General features: G+C 45.2%; 1 protein-coding gene across 6 annotated transcripts in view; it reads right to left on the bottom strand.

Annotated features, from left to right (window-relative positions):
- The window catches only part of Stard13 (StAR related lipid transfer domain containing 13), a 386353-nt gene that overhangs the window by 151373 nt on the left and 207783 nt on the right, over nucleotides 1-27197 (bottom strand). For 2 of the 6 annotated variants that reach the window (XM_050161864.1, XM_050161862.1), the window contains exon 1: nucleotides 15767-16057. The exons of the other annotated variants lie outside the window; for them this stretch is intronic. In XM_050161864.1, the coding sequence (XP_050017821.1) occupies nucleotides 15767-15935 (169 nt within the window). In that variant the 5' untranslated portion in view covers nucleotides 15936-16057. Of the gene's footprint in view, nucleotides 1-15766; nucleotides 16058-27197 lie in introns of those variants that run through there. 6 annotated transcript variants of the gene reach the window in all.

Genomic DNA, 27197 nt, shown 5'->3' on the forward strand with positions numbered 1-27197 from the left:
GGGTCTTTGTTTACTCACCTGAGAAAGGGACAGGGTGAGTCCCAAGGTGTGAGGCCTGATTACGCTTATTTTCCAGTTGAGTAAACTTAGCTCTCGGGTCTTAATGAAAACTCAATAAAAGGACCATACCTAACCATGCCAGATTCCCTGCAAAGAGTGGCTGGATTATCCTGGAGCAGGCGCTAGAAAGGGAGCTGTAAAAGGACTGCTGCTATGCTCAGAAATGATGAATACTCCAAAGCTTAAGAAATATGACATGGAGGGCTGGAGAGATGGCTCAGAGGGTAAGGGTACTAGCTGCTCTTCCAGAGGTCCCAGGTTCGATTCCCAGCAACCACATGGTGGCTCACAACCATCTGTAATGTAATGAGACCTGGTGCCTTCCTTGCCAGCAGTACATTCTATACTTAAATCTTTAATATAAATAATATATGATAATAAATAATATATATTTATATTTATATATTTATATTTATATAAAATGACTGACCCAGACCTGAATGTCTTCCTGCATACAGATGTTAATAAACTTCGCAGGCCACTTGTCTCTTCATGTGGGACTCTAAGTCTTCTTACTGGGGTGACCTCATGGGAATGTGAGGCGGGGCTCACCTCCAGTCTCGGGGTACGTCCGCACAAGCTCAAGCAGGCTGAGGAAGAGTGACTGATTGCTAATGAGCTGAAAAAAACTTGTCTGCACCCCACACCATTCCCAGTGTTATGTAACAAAGCAATAAGCTTCAACGGGGGGAAGCTCCAGTGTCCAGGGCAGACTCTGAAAGGTCACCAACCATGAAGGGGACCAAACCAATAGGCAAAGGGACTCGTGTGCAGGAAACAGAAATAGAAAGCCTCATGCAAAACGTAGCTGTGAAGCAGGAGGCGAGGGAAGAGGAAAATGTGGACCCTAAAATGATTTCTGTTCCTGTAGCTGGTTAATGTTTTACCACGGCAGCTGCCCGCTGCCAGGCTTCCTTATCCTAGCAGGTGAGTTTATATTAGTTTGCCACAGAGCCAGTCACGGAAATGTGCTTTCCCATTCTGCACACTTCCATTTGCCCAGCAATGGCTTGGGGAAAATGAGACGAGAAACATGTAAACCTGGACTGGGGCAACAGTGCCCCTCCTAGACACTGTCAGCGAACAAATCAAAAAAGACCAGTGCTGGGAGTCACTTCTTTGGTGGTCCCACAGGCCCTCAAATATTACAGGCTATTGCCAATGTTATCAGTGACTCTCCAGAACTTGATGGTATGATCCTATTGCTGAAGACACCGTACCCGGAGAAAACAAGCTGGTTCAGACTCCAGCTCCTCCCTACTCCCTAGTTTTCTGAGACATTTGAAAATAGAAAAACTTATGTATGGTTTCTTAGGTCTCAGAAAAACAGATTTTTGTGAGCAAACCTTTCTAATAAAGTGATGGTGAGAGCAACTCACACCTGTACGTATCCAACTAAACAACACACATGGAACTGCTCCCCCAGGTGTCATGCCACTAAGAGGATGCTATGTAGCCTTCCAGGGTTCATTATAAGTCATGCACATACTTCAAATACTGCATCCTATAGAAAAAGGACTTGTCAAGGCTCAAAATTAACATTGTTATAATGCATGCAGAAGGCTGGACCTACTGATTCTCTCTTCTTAGGGACATCTATCTGGAGGGGATTAAAAGCATTTTATTTATTTGTTTGTTTGTTTGTTTATTTATTTATTTATTTATTTATTTATTTATTATGTATACGATATTCTGTCTGTGTGTATGCCTGCTGGCCAGAAGAGGGCCAGACCCCATTACAGATGGTTGTGAGCCACCATGTGGTTGCTGGGAATTGAACTCAGGACCTTTTTGGAAGAGCAGGCAATGCTCTTAACCACTGAGCCATCTCTCCAGCCCAAAAGCATTTATTTTCTATAAAATCAACGAAGCAGCAGCTTCCATAAGCTGTATTTCTCAAAATGTCAATACTTTTACTTCTCAGAATAAATCTCAATAAATATCATATTCCTATTTCATCTTTCATAGCTGAAGGAGTCAATAACAGAGACCATTCAATTAACAAGGGCAAAGCCCTTAAGAGAAAGGAGCAATTAAAATCTTTGAAGATCTCATTAGAACTAGCACAGAAACCAGAGAACTTAGTTTTTATTTTGTCAACTGGGCATAAATCTCTGCTGACTACACATTAAACAGAGGATCAATATCCGGGGTCTAGAAAGAACTGCAAAGATTAAACAGCAAAAAGCTCTAAACCATGCAATCAATAGACGAGCGGGTGAGCGGAATAGCAGCTCTTAAAGAAATGTGGTTGGCCAAAAACAACCTGAAAAATATTCAGTATCTTCAAGCACCAGGGAGAGGCAAACTAAAAGTGCTCTGAGATTCCAGCTCCGTCCGATGAGAGTGGCTGTCACCAACTAAACAAGTGACAACCAATGCGTTTGGCAACGTGGGGAAAGGTAAACCCTGACTTACAACCGGCAGGGATGTAACATTGCATGGTCACTGTGTAAAACAGTCTGGAGGGGGAGCCTTGCAGAAACTACAAACAAAACTGCTGTAGGACAATACAGTCACATACCACTTGGGTATCTAACCAAAGGACTCAAAGTTAGCGCGCATTTGCTGGGGTCCTTCACAGCCATGTTTACTGCTGTCCTCTTCCAAACAGCCATGGGAAAAAATTAGCCTAGACGGTCATCCACAAACGAACGGATGGTGAAAACCTCACACACACACACACACACACACACACACACACACACGCACAATGGACTTTAATTTGGCTGTAAGAAAAAATGAAATTGTGACATTTGCAAACAAACGAATGAAATTGAAAATCACTTCCATTAAGCAAAATAAGCCAGAATCAGAAAAATATCATTTTCCTCTCACATGTGGTACTTAGATTAAAAGCGTGTGTGTGAGTGTGTGCATGTGTGCCTATGTGGTACTTAGATTAAAAGCGTGTGTGTGAGTGTGTGCATGTGTGCCTATGTGGTACTTAGATTAAAAGCGTGTGTGTGAGTGTGTGCATGTGTGCCTATGTGGTACTTAGATTAAAAGCGTGTGTGTGAGTGTGTGCATGTGTGCCTATGTGCTGGTTAGTTTCATGTCAACTCGACACACGCTAACGCCAGAAGAGAGGGAAAGAAAATGCCTCCATAAGATCCGGCTGCAGGCAAGCCTGTGGGGCATTTTATTAATTGGTGACCAACGGGGAAGGAGGTGCCACCCCTGGACCTGTGGCCCTGAGTTCTATAAGAAAGCAAGCTGAGCAAGTAAGTCATGAGGCGTAAGCCCATAAGCAGCACTCCTCCATAGCCTTTTCGTCAGCTCCTGCCTCCGTGTTTCCTGCCGCGTTTCAGTTCCTGTCTGACTTCCTTCCATGATGATGAACTGTGGAGCAGAAGCACTGAGCTGAATAAACTCTTTCCTCCCCAAGCTGCTTTGGTCATGGTGTTTCATCACAGAGTAACCCTGGCTAAGACAGCATGTGTACGTGTGTGTGTGTGTGTGTGTGTGTATGTGTGTGTGTGTGTGTGTGTGAGAGAGAGAGAGAATGTACGTTTGCATACATGCATGTATGTGTGCCTGTGTGTGCGAATGTATGTATATTGCTTATGTGTATGTGCAAGTGCGTGCATGTATGTGCATGTGTGTATGTGTATTTCGGTGTATGAGACGATACTGCAGAGCAGCCCGTGGAAGGAGGGGACCAGATACTCAGGGAGGTGAGCCACAGGGAGGGCAATGGCATACATGTGATCAGACAGCAGAAGGGGGACCTAATTAGGAAGAGGAAGGAAAACAACTGGGCATGGGAGAGGGGCAGCGCTGAGGACGATGGGGGAGAGGGATGAGTGACAGCAAAGTATAATGATGCGTGTGTAAGAAGCTGCCATGCTGAAACTCACAGCTTTTTATGCTAGCCTTAAAATAATTAAAAAGAAATGAATTTTAAAAGCAAAGCTTATGTTCATTTCTACATGTTCCTTCCCAGGGACTTCTTTACATGAACATTCAGACTTGGAAAGTTCCTGCAAAATTAAAAACCTGAACGTTAACATCAGTTCAGGACATCAAACTGATTCGGAAGGAGGGGTTCAAGGAAGTGTTTAAGACGGAGTCATTCATCCATTGTCTTTCAATTTGTGTCCTTGTTCCCAGGTTCCTCCTCTGAAAACTGGGGCTACAGACTGCATGGCCTTTATCTGAAACTCGTAGGACAATAAGTGTCTCGGATTTCCCCTTACTTTTCAGGTTCTGAAGTATTTACATATGCATGATGAGATACCCTTGGGGATGGAGCCTCAGTTTTAGCACACAGGATTCATTATGTCTCTTACGCCAGAGGCAATCTCATCCAGGGTTTTCAGGGCACGGCTACACTGACTGCATCCTGTCCCTGGAGGTCAGGTGGGGAATTTCCACTTGTGCTCCATGAGCTTCAGATCTGGGACCATTGCAGATTTCCAGCCTTTGGGCTGGGGTGCTCAGTGCACATGAAATACCTTCACGATGGCTTTGTGTGTTAAGTGATGAAAACACGGAAGCAACTAGAGACCGAGCCTGACAGCTGCACAAGTGACCTTTCTTCTATTCGTTAGTAACAGATATAGTTGGGAAATGTGTGCTCAGACAGTGTTAGGGTCTGAATCCTGTGCTCCTTAGATTTGTATGCTAATGTCCTCAGCCCCAGGTCCTCGGAGGATAACTATAATTGGGGACAGAAGAGACGTAGACACGAAATGAGGTAACAGCAGTAGGCTCCAATCCAATCTGGCTGCTATCAGACAAGATCAGAATACACCCGGGAATGATGTTAGGAAGGTCTACATCCAGACCCAAGAAGGTACCAACTTGTCCAGCACTTTGCTCACAAATTTCTAGACTCCAGGATGGTGAGCGAATAAAGTTTTATTGTCTAAGTGGCCCAGTCTGTGGTACTTGGGTATGGCAGGCCTTCCTGACATTGCCAAACAAACACAGCCCATTGGCAGTATCAGCATGGTCCGCAAGTTCACAGGACTCCCTTGGGTGTTAATCTACATGCCCCCCCAACACCAGCTACGGAGTGATCCATTTGTAGTTCGTGTCACAGAAGAGGAAATTTGTATCCAGAAGACTTGGGTGACTTATTCCCGCAATCCCTTGTCCAGGTTGGGTGAGTTCTCTACCTCTGGAGGGGCATTGATAGGAACGGATTAAAAGGTCTTTATTAAACAATGCTGCATTTTACCCCCAGATGTCCCATGCACAACATCTCACTGTTACTGATGAATGAAGCTTCTCCCAGGCCTTGACCTGACATTGCTTCTCCAACCGCTTGCCCCCAACCCCCAGCCCTTCACTCCATCACACCATCGTTCCTGAAGCTTCCAGTCCTCTCTCTGGCTTAGAATTGTCACATATGCTCTCAAGAGTCGGGGATACTTCGGTTCAAGTAATGCCTCTGTTACTACCCAGGAGGGGAGGCCCGTGGGCGTTGTTGTTTTCAGGCCGGTTCAGAGCAGCGGAGAGAATCACTACTGATGGAAGAAAACTACAGTGGGGAGGAGTGACAGTTTTCCCTCTAGTTGACAAGAAGTGAAAAGAAAGACAGAAAGACCACAGATTTCTTGTTTTATAACTCAACATTCGGGACAGACCCTTTTTGAGGACACCCAAAGCTATGGTGCCACAGTGAACATGGTACATCCTTCGGCCATAAGTTGATGGTTCTTATGCACACGGATGCTCCGTATCCATCTTCTTATATCAAACATCTAGTGTGCAGCAGGCACTATGTTCTGTGATTAATTAGAGTCCCTCATTTAATCCTCTCAATAACTCAGCTGCAGTTACGAGCTTCACCCTGCCCACCCCGACTCTTAAGAAACTTTATCAAGAGCACTCTGCTGGGAAGGGGTAGGATGAGAATATCAACTCAAGGTGCACAACCACAGAGGCCTCCAGGGCTTCCAGACTCTAGCTTACATGTGGAAGCTTAGGGGGCTACCACCAAACGGATGGGAGAGCAACAGAGGAGCTCCCGTGAAAGCAAGGGCTTCATGAGCATCGTCAGGGCATCCTGTATGGCTGACTCCCCTGCTTTCTTGCCAAGGTTTTCCCCTGACTTCTAGGAAGCCAGCCCTAAAAACACATAAGCAGTTTTGTCTGCTGCAGACTGCAGACCTAGAGGTATGACAGGTGAATAAGTCTATGGAGGAAGAGGGTTCCCAGGCCCCCTGACCTAGGACATCAAAGGTAGAGACGGCGGCAGCTTGATGACCGTGAGTGGGAGGAGCACAGTAAACGGTTTACAAAAGTCCTGTCCACACGGGCTTCTCAACAGGTTCACTGTCTATCCCGAGAAAAGCATTTAAAAGGCAATGTCCTGTGTCCCTCAAAGTGTCAGGTGCATTTCTTAAGTTGTTCTCTTGAGAACTCCAGTTTTGGACCCAGAGGGACAGTTCAGTGGTCAAGAGCACTGGCTGCTCTTGCAGAGAATGGGGGTTCTCTTTCCCAGCACCCATAGGGTGGCTCACAACCATTTGTAGCTCCAGTCCCGGGGGGGGGGGTCCAGCACATCTGCTGGCCTCCACTGGTACAGCATACACATAGTACAAATACACACATGCAGGCACTGCACCCATGCACATAAAGGAAAACAAAACAGAAAAGAACGGCAGTTTTGTGTGGCTGGGTTTATTGGAAAAACCACCGCTAGCTTCGCCATTTTTCCTTGGACCTCACAGAACTTGAGATATTGTAAATAACTTCATGATAGTAATACTTTCTGTGAGGAAAATACAGCTCTATGGCCGTCCAAGCTTCCCCTGGCACGTTATTTTGTGGATGAATGTAGATGAAGGGCAGCTGTTCACCTAGAGAAACTGAACACCAAGTCAAAGGCTCTTTATCATCCCGATGCATGGCTTTTCAAAATTAACCTGGTAGAGGAAAGCTGGAATGTGCCTCAAAATACTGACACGAGTCAGGTCCGTGGTGACCGGCCAGACCATCCGGACGCTGCTTCAACCTAGTCTTCATCAGTCTGTGTGACAGAGCGACACAAATCATTCCCAGCTCAGCAGCTCTGCCTCTGAGAGAATCTTTAAAATGTATTCCTCTACTTTATGAGGAATCGTCTGTCAGGATGGCCGATATTTTGGATTTATTCCCATCAATCTCCTTCATCTAACAGCAATAACAACTTCTGTAACTTTAAAATCATTTTCACCCCCAAGTTCTTCCTTGAATTCCTTTAGATACTAAGTTGGGGGGAGAGGGGGGTTTATGTCTCTTCAAACACTGAGACGTAAATCTTCATGGTGATGTGTCCTGCCCTAGATGGTCTTATTTTGCAATGCTTGCTGTGGTCTGCTATGACTTTATAAAGGAGCACGGAGGCCAGCTAGGAAGATACTTCATGTGTTCCCCTGCAGAGTTCTGACATGCTGTGAAGATCTCTTTAAGAAGGATCATGCATCATGCAAATGTTCAACTGCCATGTTTTTATCAGCAGAGGAAAATATCCTAAGAACGTATCTGAAAGCTTTCTGGGAATTGACAAGTTGTTTATAAACTCAATTCAACAGATTTTACTAATCAAAATGGCCTATATTCTGCCCATTTCACGTCCTTCTGAGTACTGAGAATAAATTATTTTCCTTTACGCACAAGGCCTTGTGATCACGAAGGGCCCAGCACCAACCATTCATTGCTGCCAAAGGGATGTCTGGACCATGAAGTGAGGAAGTGAGAGGTACTTAGGGCCCTGGCTGCAGGGGCTGGTCACCTAGAGCCAGGGAGAGAGGCATTTGATGCTGCCCAAGGGTCACAGCTGTTTCCCTGTGACTGAGGATTCCACTTCCAAGCAATCCTGGACCATCTTCAGTTAGCTATGGAAATGCCAGACCCCCTCTGAACTCATTCAAGACTTTTGTTAGCCGGCCTGTTAGATCCATCCAAAACCAAAGAGCAGCAGCTTTCTCACTTCCGGCGCATTGGTACTTAGGTTTTAGACGGCTCTGCCACTGGTAACCTGCTGTGCCCTGTCCATTAATAACTGCTCAAACACGCTCTCCGTTTTCTGTTTGACCCACAAGCAGGGGATGTCTACTCAGAGTGGAATACGCATTCCGTTCTTTTGATTTAAAAAAAAAAAAAAAGAGATGGCTAGCTGGCCTCTACCAGAAAGAATTTTATTTTCTTTCTTTTCTTTAGTTTGTCTGTTTTGACTTTCTTTCCCCCCTGCTTCATTTGTTTGTTTTAAAGAGAGAAAATGAAATCGGGTGGATGGTGAAAGGTGGGAGAGAATCTAGGAAGAGTTTAGGGAAGGCAAGGCAAGGAATTTGATCAAAATATAGTACATGAAAAAAATTAATAAACAAAAATTTAAAAGATGTCAAATCACCTATTTAAAAAAAAACAGAATATTTGCAATGTCACCCTTAAAAAACCATAAAAACCTTCTAACTAGGTTCTGTAAGACCCATGCCAGGAATATGAAGAGAATTATTAGAGCAGACTGCAGGCCGTGCACTGCCCTCAGCCTGTTTCCCAGCCATTCCCTGGCAGCCTTAGCTTTGGAAGACATCACTTTCTGGAATCTGGTGGAAAGTGGTTGCCTGACAAAGATTGGCAGTTTAAACAAAGTGTTCTCTGGAGCAGCCTTTCTCTGCCTTCGCTGTGTGGAAATTTTCAAGGAAGGAAGAAAGATGTGTCGCTTCCCAAATTACTTAACTGCAGAAACAGCTCCTGCAGGAATGCCCGTCTAATGGGACTCTTGTCCCACAGCACAGACCTGGGAGCGCTGCTTCTGCACTGTCTCCTTGCTCTTCTTATATGAAGTCAGAAGACTGCGCTAACCTCTTCTCACCACTCACCCCTCTTCCGGGCACTTTTATCGAGGTGTAACTTCTTGTGGTGGCCCTAAGCCCACTGACAGGTAAACGGGAGAAATGATGAGACTGGGGAGGTGGCCCAGTGCTTAAGAGTGCTTGTTATTTTTGCAGAGGACTTGGGCTCAGTTTCCAGCACCTACAAGATGGCTCATACAGACCACAACTACAGTTCCAGGAAATCCAGTGACCTCTCCTGACCGCCACAGACGCCAGGTATTGCATGCAATGCTCAGACACATGTGCAGGCAAATCACTGGCATACAATAAAACAAATAAATCCAAAATAAAAGTTTAAAGGAAATAAATGATAGGGCTGAAGCCACAGTGGTGGCTGGACACAGCCTCCACCACAGCTCCTTATGAGACTGGTGTAGGAAGTCACTCTCAGACAGTTTTTGGAGGATATTCTTCCGAACATCAAGTACCACGAGAAGCTATGTTGTGTGTTTCTACGTAATGGACCTGGTACAGTGTCCCTTGATTGTGTTTTCTCCTCTGATCCTTTCTTACATACCGGAAAGCTGAAGTCCAATTTGTGGACCATTTTAAATAGCTATTTGGGGCCTTGTGTATTTTCACTTCTGTGTAATAATGCTTTTTGATTTTATCTGACAAATTAACCAGCCTTTTTTCTTTCTGTCAGAGTATTTTTTTTTTCTCTTATGGTCCTATTGAGTTGTATATTCTTCCACAGGCTACCACAAACTAACATATGGTACCTTTCCCCACCCAGCTCATATTCCAACTGTCTCCAGGCAAATAGCAAATGATTTTTAACTAGTCTTTATTTTATTCAAATTTCCAGGGTGTGATTGATGGCTGCTCCATCTTCTTTGCTGTATTCTCATAACTAAATGCAGAGACAGAATATATCCTGGTAAATGACATTTCTCTGCTAAGTCCCACCTGCACATTCCCCCTTTCTCAGAGAGATTTACTGACGTTCACTTGCTGTTGGCTCTCTACTAGCTTGGTTCTGTTGGATCATCCACTGACAGGCACGAGGGCTTCCAATGTGGAGCTGGCGAGTTGGGAGGGTGATCACTGCTTCTATCTTACCCATGATTAAGTTTCCCGGAAAAAGGAGGATTCTCAGTTTGTGAGAGCCAGTCACATTGGTCATAGATATTACTAGGAATTAAAGTGCAGTTGATGGGGGGAGAGGAGTGGAGGTGAGAAAATGAACCCCCTCTTTCTTAAAGTACTGCCACAGAATCCAGATTGCGAGCTGTTTGAACACGAGCAGTGTTTACAGAATCAGAGCGAACAAGAGCAGCCACCCGAGGCTCTGGGCTCATGGTCTTTAGGGTCATAAGCACATCTCTCTTTTCTTGATGTCTTTCTGCGGTCCACTTGCTGCTCTCCTTCCTACTTTTCTTCCTCCTAGGTAGTAAAAGCTTTCAACGCTGTCTGAGGTTATTTGGCTGAAGTCACTAGCCCATTTCCCTGTAACTTTGGTTAGCTGGTACCCTCTCCACAGCAGGCCCTCCAATCGCCCCTACTCAAGAGAAACAGGCTCTGATTCAGAAAATGTGGCTTATACCAATTGCCACACTCTCTTTTTCAGAAGCTTGAGCAGTGCGGATGGTCACCGGCGACGGGTGCCTTCCCAGCCTGCTCGCTGTGCGTCCTTTGTTCTTTTGCGTCACATTTGCCCTGTTACTCAGAGAGGATTGGGTAAGAAAGGACCAAATATTTCAGAGGAACAAATGATCGTTTAATTTAGGCTAACACTATCCACTTAGGGGGTGGAGGGCAGTGAGGGTACTCACTCACCAGGGACGGGCAACGCTCACCACTTAGGTTGGGCAAATTCCCAAGATGCCATTTTACAGAGTAATGGGGGAGAAAAGCTATGCCACTCATACTGCCTGAATTATTTGGGGACTGAAGCACGTACCACTTTAGCAAAGTTCAACTCCGCCGCTGTGTCTGTTTAAAGATCATCTTAGATTAAACTTCGAGAAAAAAACGAAAGCCCAGCTTCCACTACTTTCCCTAGCAGTGAGATTTTCTGAATTCTCCATTTCTTATCAAGCATAGAATCTTGCAGTGAGCACAAGGGCACACACAGGCATTCTCTACTCTCCACACTCCTGACACCAACTGGACAAAACAACAAGGTCACATCAAGGCCAGGACTCCTGGGGAAAAAGTTTCTCTATAATTATAGTAATTACAACATTTAAATAGACCACAGACTGCACATCCTTGTGGGCTTAGGACACAAATACCAAAAAAGCACATGGGTCAGACGTAAGCAGATAGATACTGAGCAACATAGTAAGGAAAGCTGGAGTAAGAATCCCCTTCCCTCAAAGGATACCTGAGAACAAGGAGTTCTCCAATTTCAGACACAGAGAGAACTTTACAGAGAGCTTAATCCAAACCCATGTTATATGAAGGAAGTTTCAGAGGAGTTGTGACTTCCCTGAAATCACACGAGAATTTAGTAGCAAAGAAAAAACAAAAACCTGAATTCGTTTTACTGCTTTCTTCAGAAAACAGAAAAATTAAAAATTAGAAGCCGCTGGCTGATTACAGACGAGAGAGATGCTGTGATTCTGCAGACGGCAGAGATGCGGCAGCTCTACAGACGGCAGAGATGCTGCGGCTCCACAGACGGCAGAGATGCTGTGAGTCCACAGACGGCAGAGATGCTGCGGCTCCACAGACGGCAGAGATGCTGTGAGTCCACAGGCGGCAGAGACACTGCGGCTCCACAGACGGCAGAGATGCTGTGGCTCCGCAGACGGCAGAGATGCTGCGGCTCCGCAGATGGTAGAGGTGCTGCGGCTCTGCAGATGGCAGAGGTGCTGCGGCTCCACAGACGGCAGAGGTGCTGCGGCTCCACAGATGGCAAAGGTGCTGCGGCTCCACAGACGGCAGAGGTGCTGCGGCTCCACAGACGGCAGAGGTGCTGCAGCTCCACAGACGCAGAGGTGCTGCGTGCGAGTCCACAGACGGCAGAGATGCTGCAGCTCCACAGACGCAGAGGTGCTGCGTGCGAGTCCACAGACGGCAGAGATACTGTGATTCCACAGACAGCAGAGGTGCTGTGAGTCCATAGATGAGAGAGACGTTGTGACTCCTTATGTTTTTTCTCGTGTTGTATTTAAGTCCCTCAGGTTTCTATCCACGCAGTGAAATAATTACTGATATGACTCCAGAGAATTCTAACACAAGACATAGCCTGTCCACATTACTCACTCAACAGCAAAGGCCCAGTGATATCCTGGAAACTGCACCATAAAGATGGATGGTGTCGAAACAGTGCCTGGATCCCTGCCTCTTTTATCTTTTGTCAGTAGATTGTACTAAAATATGGGCCATTTCATGATGGTTGTTGAGAATTTCAAATAAAATGCATGATGATAGATTAATTCAAAAACTAACCACATTTATGGACCTGCTTTGATTTAGCTTTTGCAAGGGACAGAGAGAGAGAGAGAGAGAGAGACAGAGAGAGAGACAGAGAGACAGAGAGACAGAGAGACAGAGACAGAGACAGAGACAGAGAACATGATGTTTTTTGATATCCTAAAATAACGACATTGGAAGGCCAGTTCTCCTACAAGGCCAATTATGGTAACTGCGTTTTTAAAGGGGAAATATGATACAGACATACAATGGGATACTGTGCAGCATTCAGAGGTAAACAAATCTTGTGAAAACACTGTAATTTAGATAAAAGCAAGACAGTGGTAGGCGGGGGCTGATGTGAGGGAGGAAATGAAGCAAGTGTAATGGGCGCATTGAGAATTTCAGTTCCAACAAGATGTAAGTGGAGACGGACAATAACTGGGGCCGCAACACTACGATAATGACCATACAATACACTGACAAATGCTGCTGTGGTGAGTTTAATTTCTTGTACATATCTTACTATCTTAAAATCGGAAAACAAATCTCGTCCTGTCTTACCATGGCCTAACTATACCCTCACACCCACATCCTCTGCTCTCTCTCTCCCCACCGTGCCTCCTGGAGAAGGAAGCAACGAACGAGGTTTGAGTGAGGACCATTGTCATTGCCTTTCTATTTCCGCTGCAACACTTTCCAGATTGATTCAGGCATGAACGGCTTGCAAAGGCCAGGGAGGAGAGCAACAACTTCTGGTAGGCGCTCACTCTGCTCTCTGGCACTCTGATTTAGACCTCTCTCTTCTTAGCTGGGATTAGCTACAGAGCCCTTGTATATGGCTAGAGAAGGAACATGTGCATGTTTTGGAGTATGCCCTGCCCTAAGACGAGCAAGCCTTGATTCATGCGGGTTTGGGTAACAATTCTGGTCTCAGGCATCATCAAAGGGTTCCATTATTTCTCTCCCTTGTTTTTCCCTTCCCATGAGTGTATCTGCCGTTGAATCATGTCCATGCCATTCAATGATTAGCTCACTAGAATGAGGTCATCGGAGAGCAACTTGCTCCTCTCTGTACTCCCCCCACCCCCACCAGCCACAAGAAATCATGACTGTGGTTCCACAAATGATATTAATAAGTGCAAAAGTTCCTTTGAAAGATCTAAGGCAAGAAGCTGAAATTTTGCTGCTGTGGCCGTCACTTTAAGATGCTGGTATATAAATATAATACGTATATTCATTTTATATGCACTCTACTTTAATGGAATGATTAAAGATTGTTGGTAACATAACTTGGTATGTTACCTGTACTTCTGGGTGCTAACTATCCAAACAGATCCAAACTCATAGTACATTGCTCGCACAACAGAAATAAAACCTAACTGGAAGTCACACTGTGAGTAGGCAACTGGAAATCTGTAATGGATTCCTTGCTGTCTCTAGTTAGGAGAACTTTGGTGTGTCCTCGAACCCAAAATGAAACCATAGGTCCAACATTCTATCTAACATTCATACATTCAATATATATAAACCCAAAATATAGTGTAGTGTATTGAAGAGCATGAGCCTCAGATCTGTGTTCAAATGCCAGCTCCACCATATGCCTCTGAAGGTCATGTGCCTCTGTTTGCTCAGCTTCACAATGGACCTAACAGGACACTGAACTAATAGCGCTTTTTGAGAGAGAAATAAGTTAGCATTCATAGTTCTCACATCCTGGTATGCTGCAAATGCTCCATTAATAGCCTGAGCCGTGAAGAGAAGCCAGTCTATCAATACGGCAAATCTGATAAAAGTCACTTTGTATCTGCTCACTAAACAGTGTATGATGTTCACCCATCACGATTTCTGAATCAGTCGAGGGTGGGAATTCTGTCCTGTGTCCTAACTGTTGCTTTTAACCTTTAGGAATCCAGTCGCCTCAATCATTCCATTACCCCATATAAAACAAGGAGGCTCCTGGGATTTTTTAATTATTCAAAAATAAAGCACAGACAGGGATACAGTGCCCATATGTAAGAATGACTCACTTTCGATGGTAATTCATGAAAAGCAACCATCATCCCAGAAGAACATAAATCAATGACCATATGACGATACATATGAGGAAGACTGGAAAAACACGCAATTTCTAATATGAAAAGCTTCATATGCACATGGAGAGCTGAGCACAGCCTGCGGATGACAGATTGCTTGCTAAATCCCAACGTCCAAAGGATGATAGATCCAATACGGCCCCCACGGTAAGAAGTTGCTGAGTCGAACACGGAGTCGGTTCTTCTTCTCAGCTGAATATATTTTGAAATCAAGCCACAGGGAACACTTTTGTTTCTATTCACGTGGGACTTGCACACAGAGTTCACGGAGTGACTTAATATCCTTCCTGCAATCAGAATGGTATGCGGCACCAGCATCCTTCACACATAGCCAGTTCCTGAACATTCACAAACAAATGCCCATTCCCAAGGAAACAATCTCATTAGATGCCGCCCGCTGGAATATGTATTGTTCCTCTCGGAGACATGGCAGTGAGATCTTTTAAGATTACAGACCCTGGCTTCCCCTCGAAAATTCAACAGACTCTTAAACACACGAATCTAAGTGGGAACTCCATTTTCCTAACAGCTCTTGACATTCCTGGTAGAGCCAACGGAATGATTTAGTTAGGTCTGTAGTCAGCAGGAAGGTGACTAGCTACTGACTGTGGATCTGGATGGGTCTGTCTTTTAAATGGTCACTAGTCAGGGACTTCTTTGACACTCTTTACATCTGTCCCATACAGAGCATGCTTTAAGCTTTAAACGAAACAAACCATGAATTTTATTAATGTTCAGGGTACAAGGATTTTATTTTTTTTCCTTTGAGTATGAAAAAGGATCACCTAGCAGCCTGTAATAACGTAATCACCACTACCCCCTTGCCTTAGGAAACCACTGCTCCAAAATGCGTGTAGTCAGAGGCTCCGTTTGAAGGTGAAGAGTCACATTTATCCTTTAGCAAGAAAACAGTATCAACAAATCAGCGGTGACTATCCACACAAACACACAGACAGGAAAAGAATGTAATTCAAGCTGTCAGCCCAGTGGCCTTCAGCATAGACTCTCGCTGTTCCCCTTCAATGAAGATGCCCTATAAACTCCATGGAGATTAGTCCCTAGCTCTCTGTTCTTTCCCCAGTTCGCTTTTAAAATGTGACCAGAGTATGAGTTTACCTGCAGAAAATCTACCCAACACACACACACACACTGAGTAAACCTTTCTCATTCGTTCCGTTGACACACGGAGGATTTGGAATTCATGATTCACGTCCTACTGGGAAATATTCTTGTGGGTTATGCGGCGCTCAGTGCTGTCACAGACTGCTTAACGCTGGAGTCTAAAGTTATCTGGAAGAGTTCCACGCAGCGTGGCACAGGAATCTGTGCGGTGTACAGTGCGAACGGTAACTTTCTAAGTAGTACAAGACAGAGCCAACAGAAATGAGCGGCACCCTGGCAGTGCCGGCAACTCACCTTGCTGAATTTTAGTCACTAGGTGATGGCGTGCTAGGATCCGGCTCATCCTGTAGGGAGAGCGTCTGGCAGTCTGATCAAATCGCAAGAACATCTCCTGGCTCTCAGGTGTCATGGGATTTAGATAGTAGCAGCCTGCAGCCGGGGTCCTGGGCACCTGGCTGAACATCTCGGGAGAGTTCCCACTGCCACCTCAGCTGCCCGTGGCTGTTCGCAGCTGTCTCCAGCCTCGGCCAAAGGCACCGAGCCCCAGGAGAGAGCCACAGACCCAGCGATTTTTAAAAAGAAAAAGGAGTGCCAAAAGCCACAAGTCAGAATTCCAACCCTCGGGTCCCTCATGTGACCCCAGGAGCCAATCAAAGCACGAGGAGAGGGGACTGGGCGTGTTCCGTCAGCGCGAGCCGGGGAGGAGAGGCAGTACCAGCAGAACCTTCACACAGTGCTTAAAGCAAACATTGGATTGGAAGTGCCAGGGGCTGACAAAGACCCCAAATCCCAGAGCTGAGAGAGGAGAGAGGCACGGAGAATTCAGAAGGGGACGAACAAGCCCTGGCCCAGGAACCCGTTCAGGTTATGAAAGTTAGAGAAAGCGTTTTGGCTTTCCTAAAGTCAGCGGCAACTAGAATTTTTTTTAAAGGGGTGGGGAGCTGCGTTACACGTCTTAAATAAAGAGTACGGGTCAAATAAGTACGGGTCACTGGGTATAAAATTTCAGCCTTTATTACAACAGAATTAATTAAATAAAACGTTTCTAAACAAACTTTTTAATCCTATGTTGACACCAGAGGTAAATAAAGAAGTCCCGCACAACCATGCAATGGAACATCAAGGCTCTTATAGACAAGACCTGAATAGACAACCCGTGCAGAGTTATGTACTCAGCACCCAGCCGTGCTCCTTTCATTTGTCTGCGTCCCAAGCTTTTAATCACTATGAAACAAATACAAAGTCCGGGTCCCATTGAAGCTGCCATCAAGAACCACTACACAGGACACAGGTACACTGGCAGACTGTGGACAACCTGCAGAACCATAGGGAACACTTGTAAAGGCGTATAGGAAATATCTGGTCACGTATGGAGGGGGTCTCGATTTAAAAAAGAAAAGAGAAAGACAAACCCAATGCTAGTGGAACAATATTACATGACTGGGGTGAGGGTAGCAAGCCAGACCCAGACAGAGATATTAGATAGGCTTAAAAAAACAGCCCCAAACAACAACAGAAACTGAGTCTGTGAATTCTGACATGGGAACTGGGGAGAGCTCTCTCTGCAGGAGAATTCTGTACCCACAGGCGTTCAGGCTGGAAACCGGGGAGCAGGGATACAGAAAACTGCTGCTCAGTTTGATCATATCTGAGGAACCACACAAGGCAAACCTGAATCTCTCCTCCCCATTTTCTCTTTAGAAGGATTGATGTCAAAAGGAAAAAAAAAAAGAAGGAAAAGAAAAAAGGAAAAAGAAGAGAAAAGGAAAGAAAAAAAAAAGCCCACAGAAAACTTATTGCATTCTAAGCCTGGAGCTGATAAATAAAGTTTTTTTGAGTTGCAAAGCTCATGTCCAGGTTGTTCTCACTTTTAGCTGACTCAGAATGAAAAGCAGCCTACCTACCAACTAGAAACTTTCAGTTAAAAGTGTAACAGGAAGCTGGAGCGATGGTTCAGTTGTTAAGAGCACCGGCTGCTCTTCCACGGACCTAGGTTGGATCCCTGGCACCCACATGGCAGATCTCCACTATCTACAAGCCCAGTTCCAGGGATCCCACGCCCTCTTTCCGTGTCTGTGGGTACTGCACTTGTGTGCTGCACACACATGCACTCAGGCACACAGGCGTACATATAAAATAATTCAGTCTTTAAATGTGTAACAAGACTTCAGTTAAGACCTTGCTTTTTGTTATTATTGCTCCAACCTGCTCATCAGCATGTAGTGTCTTTCCTTGTGGAAATTTTTGCTGGCCTAATTTTATAAGATACTGTCAGGACAATAGTGAATGAGCCTCGTGTGATGACTATGCAAAAAAGAGGCAAGATAGTTTTCAGGTAGAAAAGGAAAAAATCATGTAGAAAAGGATCAGACCATGGGCTCTGTGTTCTTATTTTGGTCTAAGATTCTTGTTCTCCTGTATCCTTTGTAGAAGGTAAGAGGTGTGTAAGTAAAGCTTGGCATATAGGTAGCCTGGGTCTGAACCATAGAAAGGTTGAACTCTAACATAGTATCAGATGGCATTAGCTAGGCTCGCAGCATCAGCACCAACTGCTATGGGAGTGAGACATTACTGTCAACTACTTTGGGCATGTGCTTTTGGCTTGATGGTCCAACACCAAGGGCATGAAGCCAGATAAGTGACATTATCACATATTCACTGGGATGAGTGAGGGGGTGAGAGAGGGGGAGAAGAGAGAAGGAAGGGTTTGGTGTTTAGGAACACTATGTGGGCCAAGAAGATAAGCAAAGGCAGGAAATGGGGTGTAGCCATTTTATTATAGTCACAAATAACCTTAAAGGTGGGGCATCCCAAGTACCTAGATTATTGTTCATTGCTTTCTTGGATACATTTTTTAAGTGTATGGAATGGTTCTTCCTCAGAAGCATGCCAATAACTGAACAAACAATTGTGGCCTGTTGTTCTGTCTCCTTGCTTGTATGATGAGGAGTGTGCTTCGAAAGAGACTAGATTACCTTACTCTGAAAACACCAAGATTGTAACTATGTATGATTTGGCATATACGCACACTGACATGAAAGCAACATTGCACAGATGGGTAATAGAGAACAAAAACTGGATTTGAAGGGGGATGTTGGAGTCTTGATTGAAAGAAATGCAACTTAGAACAAAGACATATGCCACAAACGCCAGTCTTGTTTTTGGCAAGAGCATCCAAGGAGAAGAGTCCCATCTCTTCTGTGCCACATGCAACACCCCGAATTCTTATATTAGAGCCCAGTTGCATCTGTTAATCAAGCCAACTGCCCACAATGTTTTTGTCATTTTATATTTCTAAAGCCATTTATTTAAAGCAGATGGTGATACCATTGAGAACCTGTTCTGTGGTAACTTATTGGCATTGCGATGAAGCCTTTGCTCATGAATTGCTTTTATCCTGCAGTCCTAGTGGGGAAAAGCGCAACAGCGGTGGGCAGTTCTGTTCTCTTCCAAGTTACTGCTGACTTCTCTGGAAGTGTCCACCCTGCATATCATGGAGACAACTGACACTCCACTCTGGTGAGCAACTAAGTGGAGAACTAAGTGCTGAGGGAGGGAAAGAGAAAGAGAGAGAGAGCAAAAGATCCAAATACAAGAGCATCTTCCATGGCTTATCCTTTCTTTCATTCGAATTCCTTTAAACAGGGGAGAAGTCTGTGGTATTGGAGTCTAGTTTTCACTCACTTTTCCTCTCTGCTGATCAAGAACAAACTTTGCTCACTGTTTCAGGCACAGAACAAGCAGATGTACATTAAAACAAAGGGCAGAAAAAAGAAGCAAAGACAACAGAGCAGACTAACCATGTTGGGGCATCCACTGCATGCCAGGCCTCTGCCACTACAATTCCTGTTTCTAACAAATCTCTTCAGCAGCTCGTGAGGTACCACATTTTATAGAAAAGGAAATAGAGACCCAGGGAGGTGAAGTAATGGCACAGGTCACAAGCAAAGGCAAGCAGAGCCATTGTGTGTCTCCAAGCCAATGACATTGTTATTATCTTTCTCTTATCACTCACTTGGAACAGGAAAGACGAAGTCCCACACTGTAAAGAAAGGATGCTGGAGAAATCATTAGGTGATAGAATTTTGGGAAAGTTTGTTGGAAATCATCATAGACCTCCTTACTGGTATGCGATCCTGGGATGTGCAAATGGAGGTACAAGCACAGGATGGATCAAATCCCACTAAGACAGATCTGCACATCCTAAAACGCCAAGTCAGAGTCCAGAACACTTGACCGATGACGGACACGGGACCTCTTAGGAGCGATGACTGAGAAGCAGACTCAGCTCTAAGGGGAGCGGTGACTGTGCCCACACGACCTGGTCCATGCGATGAAGCTGCTGTGCAGCTATCTCCACTGAATCGAAACATTTCCTTACAGAGGGAATGAGGGGACTCATAAGATCCGGAAATAAACTACATTTTCAAGGCTCGGGAAGTGTGGAAGGTTCAAGATTCGCAAAGTCCAATGAAGGTATTTCAGCAGCAGCAATCACTGGGGGAGCACACCATTGCACTGGGATGAGCAGAGAGTCCTGCAGACTGTGCAGGTAGCTCCAGGGGTGCAGTACTGTGAGTCACCCGAGCTGGGCCAGGCGTGCAGTTGTATGCTCCTTTAGGTAACCTCTTTCCCACGGACCTGTGAGGACTTCCGTAAACTCACTGGCTTACCAAACTGTTCTGGAGTGGAATGATTTCTTTTGGTGTGCCATCATGTCATTGTCCTCTGCTTTCTGCTTATTTCAAGGCCAATGGCAATTTTTGGGACTGGGCTGTGGTAGCCATTCTCAAGGTAAATACTCTAGGTACAGTCAAAGGTTTGAACTCTGATGAAAAAAAAAAAAACCCAAAAAACAAAAACAAAAAAAACTTGGGATGTTCAAAATGCCTGAAACTTTTGATGGATAACCCCAGATTGGCCCCCATGGAATCCTGCACACATATAGCAGGGAGCTAGGCGTGCTTTGACAGAAGCCAGGAAGCCCTTTCATCTATCGGTTGCTCCTTCTACTCCTTCCCACACATTCCAGCCTCCTCAGCAGGCCTCTGTGTGCAGGGAGCCAAGGTACTGCTGCTGCCAAGCAGGGGAATGCTTGAGATACAAGTAGCAGGCAGAAGAGATGCAGAACTGATTTAATAAGCTGCTTTTGAAATCATATGAACCCATAGGTGCAGGTGGGTGTTAGAGCCTTCCTGTGGGGTGGACGCTATTTAAGATGCGTGGGCCTAGCTCAGTGCCAATGGCCTTCCCAGTCTACGAGCACTACAGGCTTAATGCTAAGTGCCTGCAAGCCTGTGGTGCCAACACTCGCAGCTATGAGCACAGCTCATACTGGATCCCCAGCTTCAGAGCATGGTCCCCATTTAGAGATCAGATGCAGCTACAGTCTTAGTACTGAACATGGCCATAGTTAATTCACCCTGAATGGGCCTTGTTGAGGCCCTAGGAACCATCCATTCTAGTTCAGATGGCCAGTGAGCTGGTCTGTCTTGGCCTGGTGCCATGAGCCGTATCCAACCAAACCAAAGCTGACTTTGCTCACTTTTTTTCACAGGTCAGAGGTCCCCTCCCCTTCCACCCATGAGGCTCATCGGTTAAAACCTCCCGCCATCTGGGGCTGGAGAGCCAGTTCAGCAGTTGAGGGCACTGGCTGCTCTTCCTGAGGACTGAGTTTGGCTCCCAGCACTGGCATGGCAACTCACAATCATCGTAACTCAAATTCCAGGGGATCTGACGCCCTCTTCTGACTTCCACAGGCACTGCACACACATGGTGCACATACACGCATGCAGGCAGAACACTCCAAGCACATAAAATAATTTTTAAAAGCACTCTACTGCCTTCAGAACATCACCATGACTATACCCCAGTCTATTACCAGTCAGACCTGCAGATAGTCATATGGTGCGTTAATTACACGAGGCTCCATCTGCGCACGGCATCTGTTGTGAGCAGTTTGTAGGCCTGGGATTCAGGAGGGACATTAAACGCCTTCTAACCATCCAGCTGATTAGCACCATTGCAGCTTTCCTGTGAGATCAATCTATCGTCTCCCTTCCCACACAGGCCATAGTTTCTCACAGAGAATCCCGAGCTATTCTCCTGTACAGTTTCTAGCCTGCAACCATAATTCTGCCATGGGGAGTGCGGCAGGACCAATCTATTTCTTCTCACAAAGGACCGTCCTTCAGGTGCTACCAGACTCGTTATATGTCATTCTTGGGACCCTTCTGTAGGCTAGACATTCCTTCTCCTCTCTCCTCGGGGTGTTTGCTTTTGTTTGTATTTACTTCAGTCTGCTGCTATCCCTTAAAAAATGTGGCACTTTTCCTAAGCTCAGAAGCCCAGATACAGCTAAGCATCGCAATATTATGGCAGCAGCGTGCAGACCGAACAGTATCAGTCTTGCCCTTCTGTAATCTAGTGTGGACATTATGGGAGATTTTGTTTGTAGTAACTTCCTTTTGCTTATTTGTGAGCTCAGCTGTGAGACCGAGGGCACGGTCCTTGCACGTGAGTGACTTGTCAGGGATGGAAAAGAAGTCACCATCACGCCACTTTTGAAGTGCTGAGTGGGAGGCTCTGTCTGTTGGCCCAGACCATTTTGTGGCTGACAGAAAACTGCGTGGTGTTTATGTGTCCTAATATCTGGACTCAACAGCTTTGAACTCAAGGATGAGACTTTAAAGTTTCTGGAATCCTTGAGATGGCTTCCACTCGTGCTTCTTGTCTCCAGTGGTCTACTTTTACATAGCTTGTTCTGGTGATAAACAAAACCTTCTATCATTCAAAAAGCAAAGAGCAGTGTGAATTTGGTGGGCAGCTAGGAGAGAAGAAACAAAACAAGAGAGAGAACGTCTTTTTGGAATTCCAAGCCTCACAACCCTGTGTGCTTGGTAGGTGGTAATGTGAGACTCTGTGGAGGGTCCTTAGCCTTAGGGAAAGCAGGTTATGTCTGGCCTTTGAAAAAAAAAACTATACCTATTTTATGTATGTAGTATGGTAGTTTGATCTATGTATGTGCACTGTATTAATCTCCACAGACATATTAACATATTCATCAATACCCATGGTTGCTGGGGGTGAGAACATTTAAAATCCGCTTTCTGATTCAATTTTAAGTAAACATTCACTATAGTAGTCATCTCTACACACTGATCTCCAGAATTTATCCAGCCTGTGATGGAGAAGTCTCACTCTGACCAATGTCTCCTATTCCGCCCATCCCCCTTCCTCAGTTCCTAGCAAGCTCTGTTCTACTCTCTGCTTCTGTGAGCTCACTTTTCGATTGTACGTGCAGGTGAGATCACACAGCATTTATCTTTGTACATCTGGCTTGCTCTGCTTAGTGTAATGTCTCCAGGTTTGCCCACTGAGTGGTTCTGTAAGGCCTGGGGTGGGGTCAGGGGAGGGGATGTTTACGTCTTAGCGAATATAGGTGCCTAAATATGCGGAGCTTCTCCTGAGATTTCTTATCTCAGCAGAACTCAGTTACTATCAGAGTTCACAGTGGCCTCTGAACAACCTCCCAGAGCGCCACCATAATCATATTGAGTCTCATGGCACAGACCTGTTTAAACAGCCCAAGGACTGCACGGATCGCCAGGCGTGGCCGCCTTCTCCTTAGCCTGCCCCGCCAGCATGACTCATCACTGATCAATCACAAAAGAATGTTTCTGAGCACCAAAAATGTGTTTGCTGCAAAGGACAGAACATCTAGGAGAGATTCCTGCGATTTGTAATAAATATAAAATACCTTCCTTCATTTCCAGGCTTTGGGGGTCTCAGGGGCTAGCCTAGATCTTGGCTTGTTTTCAGCGTGGGCTACATGAAGAGACCTAGTTTTGGTGTTTCATTAATCAATCAACAATTTTGCAAGTAAAACATAAAGGAGGCAAGGTAGTGTGGAATGCACAAAGGTTACAATGTTTTAGAATTAGAAATGTATAATATAAAAGAATAAAGAAAATTTGCTAGAGGGTAATTATGGCTGTGGATGATGCTTCTTGAGTTCCCCACTTTCCAAACATTCTAATTCCATCTCCTTATGATGAAAAGATGAAGCCGAACCTGTAGTTCACACTAGAGGATGTAGAGGAGAAGCCTTAGCCTTACGGAAATTCCAGCACTCTCAGTGAAGGAAGGCAGAGAGAAAAAGATACCCATCGGCGGTGCAAAGATTGTAGACACTGTCCTTCAAGGCTTGGGCCCCTGAGTTCCTGACACAGTAAAGTAAAATTCCAGTGCTCAAACACTTAGGGAAGGGAAGACAGAGTCTCTTCATGTCTCTTTGCGAACACTTTGCCATGTGCATACATTCCTACATGACCGCCTCCACCCCCCGGGGGACTGGGTACCCTGCCCAGAGGACAGACAACACCGTGTCTAGTTGCCTGCACACTCATCTCCCCTGACCACAGGAGCTTTGCTTTCTCAGGCCCCACTTCAACCAGCTACTTTCGCTCATACGGCTCTGCTGTTGTAAAGACCTGAGCGTTGCCACTCCACTGCTGCTTAAGCTGTGGTCTCTCTGGTGCCTACAAATGGTTTACACGCCCAAAAGCCTAGCAGAGATGCCTACACAAATGCAGACACGTGCACACATATACATGTGAATGCACACACACACTTCTGCATGCACACGAGAATGCTCATGCACATACACAAGCTGGTCACGCGAGCACATTCATTGACAACTGAATGGGTGCAATAAGTGATGACAAATGAACGGATCAAAACCCTAACCCAAAAGATGAAAATTAATCTCGTGTGACTTCGATGTCCAGTATGCATTCATAAACGGCTACGTATGGGGACAGTTCCCTGTAATCCTAGCTGTGGGGATGCGGGACATACAGATGCCCGGAGCTCAGCGGCTGGCTACACTAGCTTACGTTTGCAAGCGCTAGGCTACTGAGAGCTCCTCTTTGGACACCGCCTACGAGAAATGACATACGAAGATGTCATCTGGATTTCACATGCTTGTACTTACGTGTTCGTGTGCATACACACACAAGCACCACATAAATTTGAACACACACATACAAAATGATCATTAAAAAATGAAGCTTAAAAAATAAACAGCCATAATTTCCCAATGCAAGTTCTTGAAGGCACCTCAAGGTCTTTCTGCTGTCAGAAGAGAGTAGGTTTGGGGAATTTTTTGCAGCCAGTGCTTCCCATTGGTATTCTTCTGTAACTTCCACCTTGAAGGTTTTTTTCCCCCTTGGAAAACATGGGCTGGTATATTTATTTCAAAATGGTTCTCAGGGCTATAGCTCTTCCTTCCTAGTCATTTGAGCCTACGGAGAGCAGGCTTAGGAAGACTTCTCATCAGCAAGCAGAACAGAAGTTAGTAAGGCTGACATGCAGTGAGGCAACGCTAAGGTCAAGGACCGGCACTGCTCTGCCCCGGCAGTGCGCACGCTTAGAGAAGAGAGGGGGCAAATGCATGGCTATCTGGAGGACAGAGAAGAAAACCAAGGCGCCATCAGCAAAGCCTAGCCGCGAGTACTGTCTGTGCATCAGTGCTGGACCAAGAGGCTCTGCAAGCTGAGAACTGACTGTGACATTTATTACATATACCCAGTGCAGACTCGGCTCCATCACCTTTGGGGCTAGGATGCTGACGTTTTGGCAGTTCATATTCTTTGAAGACTTATGTGACAGGCAGCGTTTCAAACAGCTAACATGAGTATCTCACCTAATTCCAAAAGGATCCTAAGAGCTAGCGACTATCTTTCATCTTTGCATGTAGTGAGGAAACCACACCCCCCCTCCTGCTCTGGCTGTCCCCATTCACAACTGTACAGTTTATCTCCTTAACTAAAGCCTTGGTATTTGCATATTCCAACTAAGTATGGAAAGAGTCTCCAACTCATAAAAAGAATGAAGTCCAAAGTCTTCTCTGTAGATAGGCAGTGGTGGCACACGCCTTTAATCCCAGCACTCAGGAGGCAGTGATAGGCAAATCTCTGAGTTTGAAGTCATCCTGGTCTACAGAGTTCCAGGACAGCCAGGGCTGTTACACAGAGAAATCCTGTCTCGAAAAACAAACAAAGGAACAAAAACAGTTCTCTGTCCGGGATTGAAGTCAGGAACCATTTTCAAAGGGACTTAAGAATTTGTGGATTTTTATAACAGCAAGATCTGAAAATTGTCCCCATGGATACCAAGAGACGCCTTTACGTAAGACCAGACATAAGGAGACGAAGAACGTAGATCAGCCCTCACCTGGGGATACCAACAACTGACGCAGCTGCAACGCTGTGTAGTAAAAATTATGTTGTATTAACACAGAAGTGCATGGACCAGCCTGGTTGGCCTCCCTATAAGGGGATACGCAGAGGGGACTCAGAGAAAGTCTTACACGCAGTTAGTTTATAGGCTGTGTTGATCTTCTCACCAGCACTTTGGAGGCAGACCCAGTATCTAACAAAGTCCGAATTCTGCACTAAGGGATCAGATTTGATGTTCCTCTTTCTGTGCGCACAGGGCATTGCTTCTTCATTTGGAAAGCACAGAAGGGCAGGAATCTTTTCAGTCCCAAACCTACCACATATTATGCATTTGTCAACAAATACTTTAAACAGTTACCGGTAAAGAACAATTGTGGCGTTTCCTTGCTAGTCTGCTTTTATCAAAGGGCTGCCTACTTAGAAAAGCTTCTGGGCAGAATTCCATTGTTTCATTCTACCGCTGGATTTCCTGGACCACCACACAAAGGGGCTATATTTGGGGAAACAATAGTACTGTAGCACACGGGGCTTTAGTAGCATTTGCTCCAGGACACTCAATAAGAACACCTCATTGGTTGTCTCTGGAGGAGAACAATTAGACCGTGGCCACCTCCACGAATAGTAATCATCACCGGTTCTAGAATCAATCCATTTCCTGATTAATAATTTATAACTTTACTTGTTACTTCTGACAAAAATGCTCCTGTTAGGTAAATGGCATACAGTTCATCGCTAAGGTGTGCTGCAGCCAACAGGCTTGGGAAATTTGTAATCGATTTTTTAAATATCGAACAGCACCTGTCAACATGCATATCTGCATTTTAAGAGTGTGTGAATCTGAAAAATGACTTTTTGTCTTCTATTTTCCAGTCAAATGTCTTTTAAAACATGACTTGTCTCATGAAGAACACAAATGTTGTCTGGGGGAAACGGCTCAGTTGCTTAACCACCTGCTATGTAAGTATGAGGACCTAAGGATGATGGGGATTCCCATCATCCACATAAAAACCTGGGAGTTCCAGCACACTCCTGCAACCCCGGCCCCATGGAGTGGAAACAGGAAGATTCCTGGAGCTTGTGGACCAGCCAGTCCAGGTAATCAGAGAGCTCCAGCTTCAGTGAGAGACCTTGGCTTGGAAAATAATGTAGAGAGCAATAGAAGAAAAAAATCAGATGTTGACTTCTGGCTTCTACAGGAACATACATGCATAATATACACCGACACACATGTACACACACATACACACACATGTCCACTCATGTACACACATGTACACACAGAGGCATGCACCCACGGACCCACAATGTTTCCTATAAAGGAGTTTGGGAATGAAGAAATAGATGTTCTCAAGCCCTACCTAGCCTGTCCCCATATGATTTCCTTCATAAAGAATCTAATTTCTAGAAATTAACAAGATTACATAAATGATCTCCTACTGATTCATTATTTTTAAGACTTCACAGTTGGTCTACTTCTCTAAAGG

This window comes from Alexandromys fortis, unplaced genomic scaffold, assembly GCF_014885135.2.
Source record: "Alexandromys fortis isolate MF-2015 unplaced genomic scaffold, M_Fortis_MF-2015_v1.1 scaffold_118, whole genome shotgun sequence".
Taxonomy (NCBI): Eukaryota; Metazoa; Chordata; class Mammalia; order Rodentia; family Cricetidae; genus Alexandromys; species Alexandromys fortis.